The 13,757-nt window shown below is 36.6% G+C and overlaps 1 protein-coding gene across 1 annotated transcript in view; it reads left to right on the top strand.

The window, feature by feature from the left end:
• The first annotated feature begins 1,546 nt into the window (after nucleotides 1-1,546).
• Nucleotides 1,547-13,757, top strand: part of LOC117406497 (E3 ubiquitin-protein ligase TTC3-like) — a 38,141-nt gene continuing 25,930 nt past the window's right edge. The window contains exons 1-16 of the mRNA XM_059028171.1: nucleotides 1,547-1,701; nucleotides 3,926-4,046; nucleotides 4,471-4,537; nucleotides 6,505-6,547; nucleotides 6,877-7,033; nucleotides 7,639-7,720; nucleotides 7,912-7,965; nucleotides 8,476-8,605; nucleotides 9,213-9,295; nucleotides 10,247-10,341; nucleotides 10,696-10,758; nucleotides 11,156-11,210; nucleotides 11,409-11,571; nucleotides 11,743-11,791; nucleotides 12,005-12,101; nucleotides 12,812-12,848. Of these exons, the coding sequence (XP_058884154.1) occupies nucleotides 4,481-4,537; nucleotides 6,505-6,547; nucleotides 6,877-7,033; nucleotides 7,639-7,720; nucleotides 7,912-7,965; nucleotides 8,476-8,605; nucleotides 9,213-9,295; nucleotides 10,247-10,341; nucleotides 10,696-10,758; nucleotides 11,156-11,210; nucleotides 11,409-11,571; nucleotides 11,743-11,791; nucleotides 12,005-12,101; nucleotides 12,812-12,848 (1,165 nt within the window). The 5' untranslated portion in view covers nucleotides 1,547-1,701; nucleotides 3,926-4,046; nucleotides 4,471-4,480. The remainder of the gene's footprint in view (nucleotides 1,702-3,925; nucleotides 4,047-4,470; nucleotides 4,538-6,504; nucleotides 6,548-6,876; nucleotides 7,034-7,638; nucleotides 7,721-7,911; nucleotides 7,966-8,475; nucleotides 8,606-9,212; nucleotides 9,296-10,246; nucleotides 10,342-10,695; nucleotides 10,759-11,155; nucleotides 11,211-11,408; nucleotides 11,572-11,742; nucleotides 11,792-12,004; nucleotides 12,102-12,811; nucleotides 12,849-13,757) is intronic.

Below are 13,757 nucleotides of genomic sequence, written 5' to 3'. Positions count from 1 at the left end.
CAGGTGAAATTGAGACACAAAGGCTATTATATACAGTCAAAGAAAATGAACTGTTATACGGGCATGACCCATGTTAATTTTTGCTAAGCATGTATTCTCACATGCTTTGTATAAATATTCATATTCAAAAAGTAGACCTTGAAGCTCTCTCTCTCTCTCTCTCTCTCTCTCTCTCTCTCTCTCTCTCTCTCTCTCTCGCTTTCTCTGGTGACATTTTATCTAACATGAACTCTGCAACTGTTTAAGAGCTAATTAAGCAAATTACCATTTCAATTAATGGTCTAGTTCAGTAACTGAGAGCTCAGTTGGAATGAAAACCAGCAGACACAGTGGGTCCCATGCAGGACCCGGGTTGAAAACCACTGATTTAGAGCTACTGTATCTCAAATGGCATTTTAAGATATCTTGAAATATTTTGGGATACAGTATCTGTAAATAATTTGCAGATATTTTGAAATTAATTTGAAATATCTGTAAATAAACAATTCTGAGATATCTAAAAATGAAATAGAGATATCTCAAATTGATTTACAGATATCTTTAAATAATGTTTTGCTAGCAGGTATGCCAATCACACATTTAGAGATACTGTATCTCTAAATACCTTCCTGTTCAAAAAAGTAAGTTTAATAACATTAATAACATATTATTCGTGTGTGTGTGTGTGTGTGTGTGTGTGTGTGTGTGTATCACACACACACACACACACACACACATTTTTGAAACCATAATAACTTCCATTGCTTCAGCTCACATTCAGCAGTGTGACTGATTATAATCGAAAACGCAGAAAGTGTAGAAACTGTTGCATTACTGGCTGATCGCCCCAATACAGTAAAAAAAGAAGTCTGATAATCAATCAATCAATCTTTATTTTATATAGCACCTTTCATAGTGCACCACCATCACAAAGCGTTTTACAAGATAGTGAGGAACAATGCATAATACATTAAATACAGTGAAATACAGAGCACAGTACATTAAATACAAACAGTAAAAAAAAATGCAAATACATTAAATACAGGGCTAGGATGTTAATTCTAAACATTGTGGATGCGTGTGTCATACAGAATCATACGAATAAGATGGAGTGAAAAACCTGAAATAGCAATTTAGACAATAGCTAATAACAGATTGATAGACTGATGGCGCATGAGCATGGAGCAGGGTCTGATGAATCAGCGAGGAGGGAGTGATTTGTGAATGGAGCAGAGAATGACTCTTGTATGATGCACGAGGGTGTCATAATACACCATCACCGTAATAGAGGTCAAAGGCCGCGGCTGCCAGCAGGGATGATGTTACAGTGGGTCCGCCATCTTAGTAAAGGAAGGACTTGCACATAATTAATACATCTTCCGATAATAAAACATTTCAGACAGAAAACAAAAGCCTTTAGAAAATCCTCTAAAATTACAAATGTACCTTTAAAAAAAACAAACAAAAAAAACATTTCTTACCTCCAGATGACCCTGAGCATAAAGTAAAACATTAACATTTGAATATAAAACCTCTGTCTGATCTGATCTTGCAACACTGCGAAATGTATGTTTTGGGGGCGGAGCAAACAGTCTTATTGGTTCAAAACAGGAGCCTTGGCGCCTGCTCGCCGGACACATACTTCTTTTTATTGTTTACTGAGTGCGTGGAATAGACTTGGTTAGGCCTCGATACCTACGAAACTGAAACTCTTATTCTCAGGTAGGTAAAACATATTGTATAATATACAGACGCTCACGGGAATGTACAATGCTCTAGTTGATGTTACATTTGGTGTAAAAACAACGACGTTCTTCCTACTCTTGAGGGAAAGGGGTGGGCGTTTGGTAACAATGCAACATGTCAGAAAATGTGTACATTCATGCAGCTGTACTCGCTTTTTTGTGTCATTGCCAAGTTATCATTTTTAGAAATGTCATTTTCCCAATACAATCTACTTCCAATTTTTTTGGGGGGTGGAAGGTTTTTAAAAAAACGAGGTAAGAAAAAGTTCCATAAATGTCGGTACTGTCTAAAAGATTTGGCATTTAGTTGGTTTTGTTTAACCGACATCGTGGTATTTTTTAATTTGTCAAACAAACAAAATGGCATAGCTGGAGAATAAGGGAAGAAGACATTGACTGAGCTTGTTTGCTGCTGTCCTCGAACAACAACGTCCTATAATAAAAAAAAAAAAAACATAAGTGAAAAGTTTACTTTTAATTGTAAGATTTTTTTAAGCATCGAATAGGGGAACGCTGCTGTAGTTATTGCGGCCTGCGTTGTTGATTTTCTTGGCCCCCAAAACCATCTATGTCTACCAGTTCTACTCTCTGTATTTATGAAGTCAGAAATCCCATCACATTCATACTGCCCCTCTTTTCTGACTGTTAAGCCCTGATCGCTCTTGCCCTGTCACGCTGATGTATGTCATTGACGCCCAAGTCCACGGCAATGTCTTTCCATATGGGAACTGCAAGAAACCACGTGTCTTCCCAGTCGTTTTTTATTGGTTAATGTAATTTTTAACGCACGTCAAATCTGGTAAAATCTGATCATCGTAGTGCGACAATTACGGGACTCTGTGTGCAATAGGAAATATTATTATTATTATTATTATTATTATTATTATTATTATCCAAAAAACAGCACATTAAATAAATAATCACAAGAGTCCTCGTTATTACAGACTCGGTTTATAGGAATGCCACTCCCAATGTGGCCATGGACTGAATGCCAATGACTGAGTAATTTTAGTAAAACATGCTTAACCAGCCAGTCCAGTGTTGAGTAACAAATATTGAACATTTCATTTCAGGCTGTCCGAATTCAATTTCCTTTAGGTTAATGTTAACCAAATGTAAAACTCCCCAACACAGCAATACCCAACATATTTGTATATGGTATCAGTATATCATGATAGCCCAGTGGCTGTGGACTGGCACTACCTGTGGAACCTGCAAAGCACATTAACCAAAGGAAATGTCTACGATTATACAAAAACGAAATAGGAAGTAGGTACTAAAAATAAAATTAAAAAAATCCAAACCAATTTCTCCCTACCATAGGGGGTTTCTGTGGCAGTAGTGCAATGTACGTTTCCCAGGTGAAGCTTTCTGTGTTCAGCATCAACCAGTGGGTGTTTCTGTTAATCTGTGCCTGCCACTCCTGCTATACTGGATACACGTTGGAGTGTTTAATAAAACATGTATTTGCACTTGTACCTGTTTCCTGAACCCACATATTACAAAGAAAAATGTAGAAATACAAGAGCAAATGTCATCTGCTTGTTGGGAAATTACCCTCCGTGACACGTGATTGTTTTTAGTGTTCAAGGAAAGTACCACATATTTTATTTCTATCGGGCCAACCATCATACTGGGGCTTTGGTCTAAATCTCGGAAGCTGCAAAAAAGGCTGTGGCAAGAAAATTAATTTGACAACACTAAAAATGTCTTTTTGGTCAGAAAAAGAGACTCCTCAGTAACATTTACTATGCAAATCTCAGGTAAAACATTTCAGAATTTAAGTCAAGTAGAAAAATATTTTGGTAATTACAGTATTGTTCTCTTAGTCCGGTAAGCATTGGCTTCAAGTACCTTTTTAACAAAAAAAGGAAGGAAGGAACTGCAGTGTAAATTTCCAGTGATCAGTTTATTGCGTGTGTCAGCCAGGCAGTTGGAGGTTTGATGCACAGCAAGACTATAAGCAGCAGTCCTTCTGACTTACAGGAGTGCACAGCATGGTTTTGAGGCCCCAGTGCATTCTTGTGTGTATTACAGACACGGCAGGTCTGTTTAATGCGGAATCCCTGTGGAGTTGAGCATGGAAAAGATAATGCATTTGCATCCAGCCTGTCTATGGTTTAAGCATGCACTGTACGTTGTCAATGAAAATACTGTTGGATAACATGGAATTCCACTTTTTTTTTTTTTTTAATCTATAGGAAAACTCAACCAAAGCAGGAGCAGAGGAATGAACCACAGAAGGGGCCGGCCTTGATCTTGATTACAGAACAGAACTGACTGTCAAGCATTGCGACTGGACCCATTTAAAAAAACAAACTGGTGAGAATAGTGAATGTGGAGATGACACAAGGCAGAACAGTATATGGTTAAAAAAAAACATGAGGGAGTGATATGAAATTGGAACCAATAACTGGAAAAAAATAAGCAAGCATGACAAGATTAACACTTTTTCATGTTCAGATTGTTGATGTATTTCAAGGTTATTCACATTCAGGATACCGGTGGCTCTAATTGAGTATTTACAGCTCTGGCGTGGATGTTTGTCCTTGTCTTGGTGACCGCATATAGGCTGTTTGAGGTGTACATATTTAGGCTGAAATATCGTTGCTATTTAAATAAGCTGTGCAGCACAGATTGAAGCATGCAAACGTCAGCTTACTTAAGGGAAGTAGTAAGATAGACAGTAAAGTAGCATCCCAATGACTCCTTGATTGTGAAACCACATCTTTCTCTATTTCCCAAGATCTGCAAAAATGTGCGATTCCGACTCTGAGACAGATGATCTTCCACACATCATGGGCATAAGGAGGGTGAGTTTTTCCAATAGGATTGCGAGGGGGTGGGCATCTCCCCTCTCTCTCTCTCTCTCTCTCTCTCTCTCATTGCACTTCAAGGATGTGCTTGTACGACTCGCATCCAAGTGAAGTTAAACTTGTTATGGCATTTGCTAGAAGTTAGGTTGCCGAATTAATGTTGACAACCTTGTAGAAAAAATAATAGGGGTTATTTATTTCTTCGAGTCCCTTTTCCTCCCGTACAAGTGTAAGAAAAGAATTAGTCAGTCTTTCATTGCAAAAGTCAACATAGTATATCTCTTTATTAAGACATAGTGTATAGTTAGTAGGTAAACTTCTTGCTAGCGGTTGAAGGATACAAAGAACATGGGGTATCTCTTCAACTTAAATACAGTTTCTTGAGATATTAGAAAAATACTAGTTTTACAACCATTACATCAAAGAGACTCTCCCCTACCTGGGCCAAGAACCTCACCATAAAACCTTTCCCATATCTCTTTGTATTTGGGGTAAAAATACATTTTGTCATTTTAATTGACCCATTAGAAGTATCTGACTCTATCCAGATCTTCCCTGAAGGAGTTAACTCTTTATTACCCCATCATAAACGAATCATTAGTAAAAACTTGTTTTACTATTTTTGGAAGATGTTTATCAATATGTTTATGATTCTAACAGTGGACAGCTAGTCTGCCCCGAAAGGTAAACATGTTAGGACTATAGATCAAAGAAGACCTAATGCATGTTTTTTACAACACTTCCCTCAAGTCTCATCTTTTTGTTTATAGCAAGGACAGGTGGCCTAAATTTTAATCAGCTCTTCGAGTTCTAAACAGAATCGGAGAGACAGAAAGATTTTGTATCTAATAACTAGTTTTAACCCAAAATGCACCTTTACGTTAAGTTCATTCAATGAGATATATTCTAAAATCTAATAGCTACTAAAAACCTAAATAAATGTATCCCTACAAAACTGTGAACAAGACAGCTGCAGTGGTGACGTCAGACCAAAAACACAAACCAGACTCTACGGCGTCCAGTACTTTATTTAAATAAACAAAAATAAAAGATTTAACAAAACAAAACACAAAAGCAAGCGGCACGTTGGCCAAACAAACAAACAGCAACAAGAAGTATCGTGCTGGTGCAAAACACGCACTTCTAGCAATTGTTCTCCACTCTGAACACTCTTCCATGCAGCCAAAGCTGCAGGTCTTTTGTATTGGTGACAGAGGGATTAACTAGCTAACAATTATCTTATTATCCCTGTGTCACATTTTGCACAGGTTTAATAAGATATGTGACTGTCTGCTAATTATACATTTAATAGCTGATCAGTCACGCATCTTCACGAGGTATTCTAAATAATAAAACAGTAACATGGCAGACGGCACCTTGCTTGTCCTGCCACACAATAAAATACAAATACACTGGCTTCTTGCCATCATATATACATAAATCATAACAATAATAATAATAATAATAAACACACAAAGGGGCGGGACACCCTGTCACACAGACCCATGGAGCAATATGTACTCTATCAATGTATTTAATCCAGAATACCTTAATATTCAGTGCTTATCCTGTCAAGTACAGTACCCAGTTTGTTCACCTTTCAACTGAATTCCTCACACACCTCATATTCCAAGTTGTAACACTGGTATCGCAATTCCCCCAGCTTGTAGAAGGACAGGCTCTGTGACGTTTGCCTGGCATAGATTATTAAATGCATTCGCCCATTTCTGTTTTACTGTGACCAAGATCATGATCAGACAGGATTTTTTTTTTTGTGTGTGTGTAAATCAACAGAAGCTTAAGAATGTGCTATTATGTTCTAGATAAACAAACAGTGCAACAGTAAAACCCTAACGCTCGATTTACGCTTCTTGTTCATGCCCGTGTGTACGATGACGGCTTGGCTGCTATACTTCAAACTCTAAATTGAATTGTTAATAACTACTATCTCTTCTCTTTCTCAGCCCTGGGACAAACACGAACATCTTAGCTGTCCTAAAAAAAAAAGTATGTTAAACCTTCCTTTTAAATTATTTAATTATTTATTTATTTATTTATTTATTTATTGGTAAAAATTAAAAATACCTTTTTAAGACCATCAGTTAAAAAGGACTGAGTTTAAATAGTCAGAAACCCTGGATTGCTTTGTCACATGCAGTTCAGTGGCTAGTGTATTAAATGGATTGCTTTGTCACATGCAGTTCAGTGGCTAGTGTATTAAATGGATTGCTTTGTCACGTGCAGTTCAGTGGCTAGTGTATTAAATGGATTGCTTTGTCACATGCAGTTCAGTGGTTAGTGTATTAAATGTTTCCTTTTTCTTGTTTGTTTAATAGATAGTATTTGTGAATATTGGAGCCTCATCTCGCCAACTGTGAAAAAAGAGACGTGCCAAGTAATGAATATCTGCATCTTTTGGCCTATATTGTTTAAACCATGTGTGAATTCCTATAAAACTCAATGGGCAATAGAAACCGGGTTCATAAATGCCAAGTAAGTTTATCTAGCTGTGTTAAGAAGTAGATGTTTAGTTTAGAACTGTAAGAAAAGAGATATGTCATACACCAAGTTCCAAATTGCTATTAAGTGGGAGTCTTATTCCCATCCCTGGCACAAGCAGTATAAAATATAAATACAGGTTGTGCTGGGACAAATTTTAAAATATTCAAAAATAACCATTGGTAAAGAAGAGTGTTTCTGTCTTTTCTTTAGTAGGTAATTTGATTGGGAACTGGGTTCATTTTATTCTCTTCATAACTGTAATGTCTATGAATTATACTTGGGGCTTCTGATTATCAGTGTTTTACCTCAACCTTTCCACTCTCCTTTTAAGAATTTAGTTGTTTGACAGAGAGAAAAAAAACAACTAAATTTAAATACATTTTTACTATTAACGCTTTTATCAGTTGTGATTGAGAGATACACAAATGGCTTAACACAGCGTTTGTCAAATTGGGGGTCCTGACCCAAAAAGGGGTAGCGTGATCACAAAACCCTTTAACTATACATTGATTAGGGGGTGTTTTTTATTTTTTTTGTGGCCTCCTGTAGCAACTCTGTATTTAAAATGTTTTTTTTATTTTGTTTTGGAAATGCAGTTTGAAGACTGAATTGAACTTGAAGAGTCTACACAAAATTGAAGTACTGGAAACAATCCTTCAGGCCTTGGCAAAAGGCGTTGTAAGTAATTTTTAAAAAAATGTGTGTGTAATATATATGTTGTGCACTACCAACCAGGAAGGTTTTTGTGAGTGTGCATTTGTGTTCTGTCTTGTGCAGTTGAAATACTAATAAATAGATATTTGTTTTTCTATAATTATCATTTAACAAAACAATGCTATTACATTAATATCTTCTTTCTTTTGCTGCAGGTGTCTGAAGTATTAGTCAAACGCTTAAAAAGAATAGGGGATCATTTCCTCCAAGTAAGTAAATATTCTGATGCCGTCCTGTTCTAGTGCTTGGTGAGTCTGGGTAGAGTCCAGGAATAACCATGAAATAAGAAACAAGACCTACAGAGCTTGGACTTGCAATATTGTCACTGTCAGCTTCTGTTTTAAGTTTTTTTTTGTGTGTGTGTATTTTATACATACGTTTGGAATATGCAGATATGTGGAAGACAACACTTTAAGTTGTAGTTCAAACACACTCCAATGGTCTAGCTACAATCAGACCAAGTGACCTACAGAAAAGGTATCAGGATTCTGCAGTTTTTATTGCTGTATTCCATGTGTGGATAACCTGACGGCCAGAAGATTCAGCATAAAAATCCAAAAAAATGTGGGGTGGGGGGCGGGTCCAGTAATAATGCAAAAACGTTTTTTAAATCATTGGTTGGCATTGTTTGATGCACCATAAAGCATGCAGTGTTTTTATGCCAAGTTTAGCCCTCTTCATGCAGGAGATGAAATTAGATTTTTTTCCTCCCTATTTAGAACTTTGATTGTGTTGACGAAGCCATTGATTGGATGGAGAGAGCAGGGGAACCCGGAATCTCTGGAATTCTCTCAAGACTTGGATCAAAGCGTACGCAGAGGGAGACCCTGAGATTTATGTGTTGTGAATGTATGTTTTATTAAGCATCCCCATTTCCATCAGGCAGCCAGTTGTCATTTTGTCACAGACCCATTTGACTTTGTTTACAAACTATTTGATGAGAGATGACATTTCATGTGCTTTGTGTTCCCAGGGATGCATTGTTTTTGTTCACAAACTCCCCTTCTCTATTTTATTGTAACATTTTAATTTGGGGTTAAATATTGCTTTTCACCAGGATTCAATCTTTGGCATTATTCCATGGAGTAGCATTACCGCATCCACTAAATGGGAATATAGCCAGTTCCATTCAAATTAAAGTAAACATTTTCCATTCCAGATGTTTTTTGTTTGTTTGTTCAGTGTCTCTCTTTATGTTGACATAGGTCATTTGAGAATGTTTTGATATATTTTATTTTATTCACATGTCCTTTTTCGGGCTTTGACCAGTTCTGTTAGTTTCACATCTGCTGTCACCACAAGCCCTGTCGTCTTAAGGCTGCTGTTTGGCTTAAACAGTAGAGTTTTTGTTTAGTTTATTGCTGCCACACTGTATCCGATCTTTACCCAGTAAAGAAAAAAAAAATATATATATATGACCGCCTTCTCCTTGCTATTTTCTTTATTTAATAAACAGATGTCCATTATATGGAGCTGACGGTCAACGGTGTGAATTTGGTTATAGAGTTTGAAAGTCCAGCTTATGAGTGGGTTGTAAAGGTAAGATTTTCCCTGTAAAACTTGCCCTTTACACTAACCTGATGTTGGTTTAACATTTTTTTTAATTTTAATTAACATACCAGCTGTCCATTAAGACATACTTAAATAAAATAAATATATAATTAAGAACATAATAAAGTCGTTTTTTGGATTCCAGGAGGAGGTGTGAGTGAGCGAAATTATTATTATTGTTATTGTTGTTTTAAATTGCAGTTTTCCCTCCTGTTTTTTCCACATTTGTTTACCTATTCCTAATAATAAACATGGTTTGAGGTGCATTTTGAACAAAAAAGATTATCATATACTTTAAATCAAACTGTATAAATTAAGTGTTATTGAGCCAAATGAAAACATTAATGAAAAACTTAAAAATAAATCTATGTGAACAGTTAGTTGTAAAATGTATCAAATTGACTGGAGTAACTGCAGTATTATAAATGACAGTTTACAGGAGGCGTGATGACGATACGCCCCAGTCACTGGATTCTGACTCTTTTGCAGTCGCACCTTACCAAGGGAGTCAGAAACAAACTTCTGGGGCATGCCCCAGTTAACTAAATATGAACTACAAAATGTTGTGTTTCCTGAACACTGGCAATCAAGTGTTAAAGCTTACTAATACAATCTCCAATTCATGACACCTGATCAGTGGAAATTTTGAACAAAAAAACAGCTGATGTGTGATGCTACATGGCTGATCATCATGAGTTGCAATTTTAGTTTCAATTTAGCTCTTCTCTATTTCCAGCAATTTTTTTTTTATTGGTAGTATATTTAGGTTTATTAAAATATAAATGTATGTAATAAATATTTAAAAAAGAGTTTTATTATTTGAATAGATACTGCAGCTGTAATGATCAAGTTTGCTTCTGCAGTGGAATCATAATTTTACAAGTATGCAAAGATTTTTCACAATTGCAGGGTTTAATTGTTTTAAAATTTTCATTTTAGAAAAGCGAAGAAATGAAAAAGAAAGGAAATGACCAATATCAGAAAAGAAAATATGACTCTGCAATAAAGTGGTACACAAAAGCTATTAAATACCAGTAAGTAGTGTGTTCTTTTCAGTGCATATCGATTTATTATTTAAACAGTCCTCGTGGTCATGTGTGTTTCCCTTGAGATTTAAAGAACTACGTTTTCAAAAATGTATCAAATTACATTTAAGTGCATATTTATCAAATGGAAATAATGCTTTGAATAGCAGCAGTAGACTTTGAATGAATAATCCCCCTGCTGCTGGAATGTATCAGTATTACAAATCACTGTCTGTGCTGTAGTTAAGAGGTATGGGAACAACACCTTGATCCCGCATGCAGAGAGGACCACAGTTATGGGGATGATGCTTTTGTTTTTTTAGTGTCCTCTCTGTAAATTTGTTTTTTCTCCTCCCTCCCCAGCCCAGAGAATCATATCCTTTATGGCAACAGAGCTATTTGTTTCATTCGCTGTGACAAAAACCAGTAAGTGGAGTTTCCAATTTGTTTTGTTGCATGTGGCATTTATGTTAAGTTGGAAAGCAATTAATATTTTATAAGATAAGGGTATAAAATGAAAATATAAGTGATTTCCATTCCTTTTCAGTAGGACAAGTGGGTTTATAATTGTTAGTGTAAATATAATATTTCAAACTTGGCATGTGCAACATGTTGTAGATTTAAATATTTAAGGTTGTTTTTTGTTATTCTGCTATTTCCAGTCTGAGCTACGGTGGGTTTGTGTTGATGTTAAAGCTCCTGTCTTATAATTCAGCGACAGATAAGTTTTATGAATGTTTGTTTAGTTCATTTTTACTTGAACTAACTTTATAAATTGTATGAGATGTTTTTATTTATTTTTTTAATTCTTCCTCCTTTTCAGAAAAGCCCTCGGTGATGGAAAAAGAGCCACTATATTAAAACCTAACTGGCCCAAGGTTAGTGTTCTGGTCATTTTATGTTAGTTTTGATTTTAAACTATAATTACAATTTTTTTAAAATGCTGCTGTTAAAACACTACTATCTGATTTATTGAAAAGCTGCCCTCTAAGATGGCATCCCGTTTCATCCTAGTTTGTTTTGAGGGGATGTTACTCAATATGATCACAAGCAAAGTGCTTTTTATGTTTTTACAGGGGCATTATCGTTTCTGTGAAGCATTATTCTTATTGGATGAGCACCAGCGAGCTTTGGAAGCCAATGCAAAGGCACAGGATCTGTGCAGAGATAACCCTGATGGGATCTGGGATCTATGTCAACAGAATGAGAGATTCAGAACAGAAATTGAAAAACTCCAAGGTGAGTGATGGTGTTTTGATGCAAGTGGTCCAACAGATAAGCTCTGGGCTTGATGTAGCGCAGATGAGGGCAGCACAGTCCAATGAGGGAACTTTAATACATGGCAGTCAATAATTGATTATTAAACTAATTGTTGCAACTCTACTTGACATTATTTTCTATTATCGTTAGCTGCTGAAAAAACTAAAAAGAAGGGGCTAAAAGGAGATTCCAGTAAAAAGTAAGTTTTTTTTTTTTTTTTTTTCTTCTTCTTCTTTATGTTTAAAGCTTCTGGCCCCACAGTGTAAATGCACTCTTGGCTGTTAAATCCGGAGTGGGAAATAAATTGCATTATAAGAGAAGTCTGATTTCTCACAGGTTTTCTAGCTGTAAACCTGAGGCACCTGTTGAGTGTACTTTTCTACATGTGTGTGGTGTTCTTTCTGTTTTTAAGACTGGAAGCAGCTGCCAGGGTTGAAACAGAAGCACTGCACGATACAAAGGAAACTGACAACAAACCGGAGAACAGCAACAACATTTCTGAGACCAAAGTGAGCATTTGAGTTTTAGAAAACATAAATACAAGGACATTAGGAAGTCTTTATCAATGTCCCAATATTCAACTAACACACTTATTTCTCTGTAGATGTAGCATTCAAGACTGGTAAGTCAGTGCCCCAGTCTCATTAAAGGGCTGTGGGTGGCTGGTTTTTTGGCTATACAGCATTTTAATAGCAATGCTAAACATATGTTTGTTCTCTGTGTTGGCTATTGCAGATCCTAAAGAATTCTCCTTTCTCACAGATTGAATAAAAAACAAAGTAAATTACATGCAAGCATAACCATGAGGCATTTAGGTCACCGTCCCAAGGTGTAATAACTCTGTTTCCCTCTAGCTGTTTTTGTGTGAACAGAGCAAAGGTTACACCTCTCCTTCCAGATTTCAAGGTAAAGCAGTCTGTGGACCTGGACAAATCCGTGACACAGTATTTTAGCAACCTTGGGTCATCCATTGTTCAGATCATTTCCAGCTGCAAGAGCTTTCTGACCTTCATCCTGTAGGCTGCAGGGCAATCCCCTTGTTTGTTTATCACCACATGTTCCATTGAGTATTTTGGCAGTATTGTTTTGGCAGTATTATGAAGGTAAATGCATCTTCTTAAAACGATGACAGTTTCTGCCTGGGCTCTTCAAGACTTACCATGTGATGCACCTTGCCACCTTGTTTTGCAGTATTTAACTTTTGTATACAAATTTACAGGAAAATGAAGATACAGACGAAACTGGGGACATTGCAGGTAATTACTTTTTTTTTTTTTTTCCTTGTTGTACAAAGCATATACTAATTATTAAAGGTAGCAGTTTCAGAAAGATACTTTAAATATTTTTTAGGTTTTGTGTCTTTAATCAAAGTTACCATTAGGATTCTGTTGACTTATAATTTATGGGTTTTTTTTCTTTTTATAATTGTTTTTATAACAATTAAATTAATTCTAAATTACTAGCCAAATTATTGATTTAAAATTATAAAAAATCTTATCACTCACTTGTAAAAAAAAAAAAAAAAAAGGAATACAATGTCATACAAATTAGCCTAGGAGCCTAGTTTGAGTCCAGGCTATTCCACTGCCGACCTTGAGTTCCTAGGGGTGGGGAGGGCTTAAGTCGGCCAGGGTGTCCTCGGCTCACCGCGCACCAGCGACCCCTGTAGACTGGCTTGGCGCCTGCGGACCTGCCTGTAAGCTGCCCAGAGCTGCGTGGTCGTCAGATGCTATAGCTCTGAGGTGGCTATATGGTGGGCCTGCAGAGTGAAAAGAAGCGGGTGGCACACATTTCGGAGGACGTGTGTGACCGTCTTCGTCTCTCCCGAGTCAGCGTGTGGGTGGCAGCGATGAGCTGGATTGAAATAAGAAAATAATTGGGCTTTCCAAATTGGGGAGAAAACGAGAAAAAATAATTGCCGGGGGGGGGGAGGGGATAACTGGGTAGCAAGCTTGGAATTTTTCTCCCTTATTATAATTTAATACCACAGAACAAATTAAGCCAAAATGGTCATGGTTACCATTTGCCAAGTACTTGTATTCTCGTTATAAGGCAGAACACAAATTGCACGGTTTCTTACCTATTGCTCCTGACTACAGCCTTAAAGGCAGCACTGTATTTGATTATCTAAGCAACACCCTCTGTTTTGCATGTAGTGCTTACGT

Source organism: Acipenser ruthenus, chromosome 8 (assembly GCF_902713425.1).
Source record: "Acipenser ruthenus chromosome 8, fAciRut3.2 maternal haplotype, whole genome shotgun sequence".
Classification (NCBI taxonomy): Eukaryota; Metazoa; Chordata; class Actinopteri; order Acipenseriformes; family Acipenseridae; genus Acipenser; species Acipenser ruthenus.
This window is presented reverse-complemented; position numbering and strand designations above follow the sequence as displayed.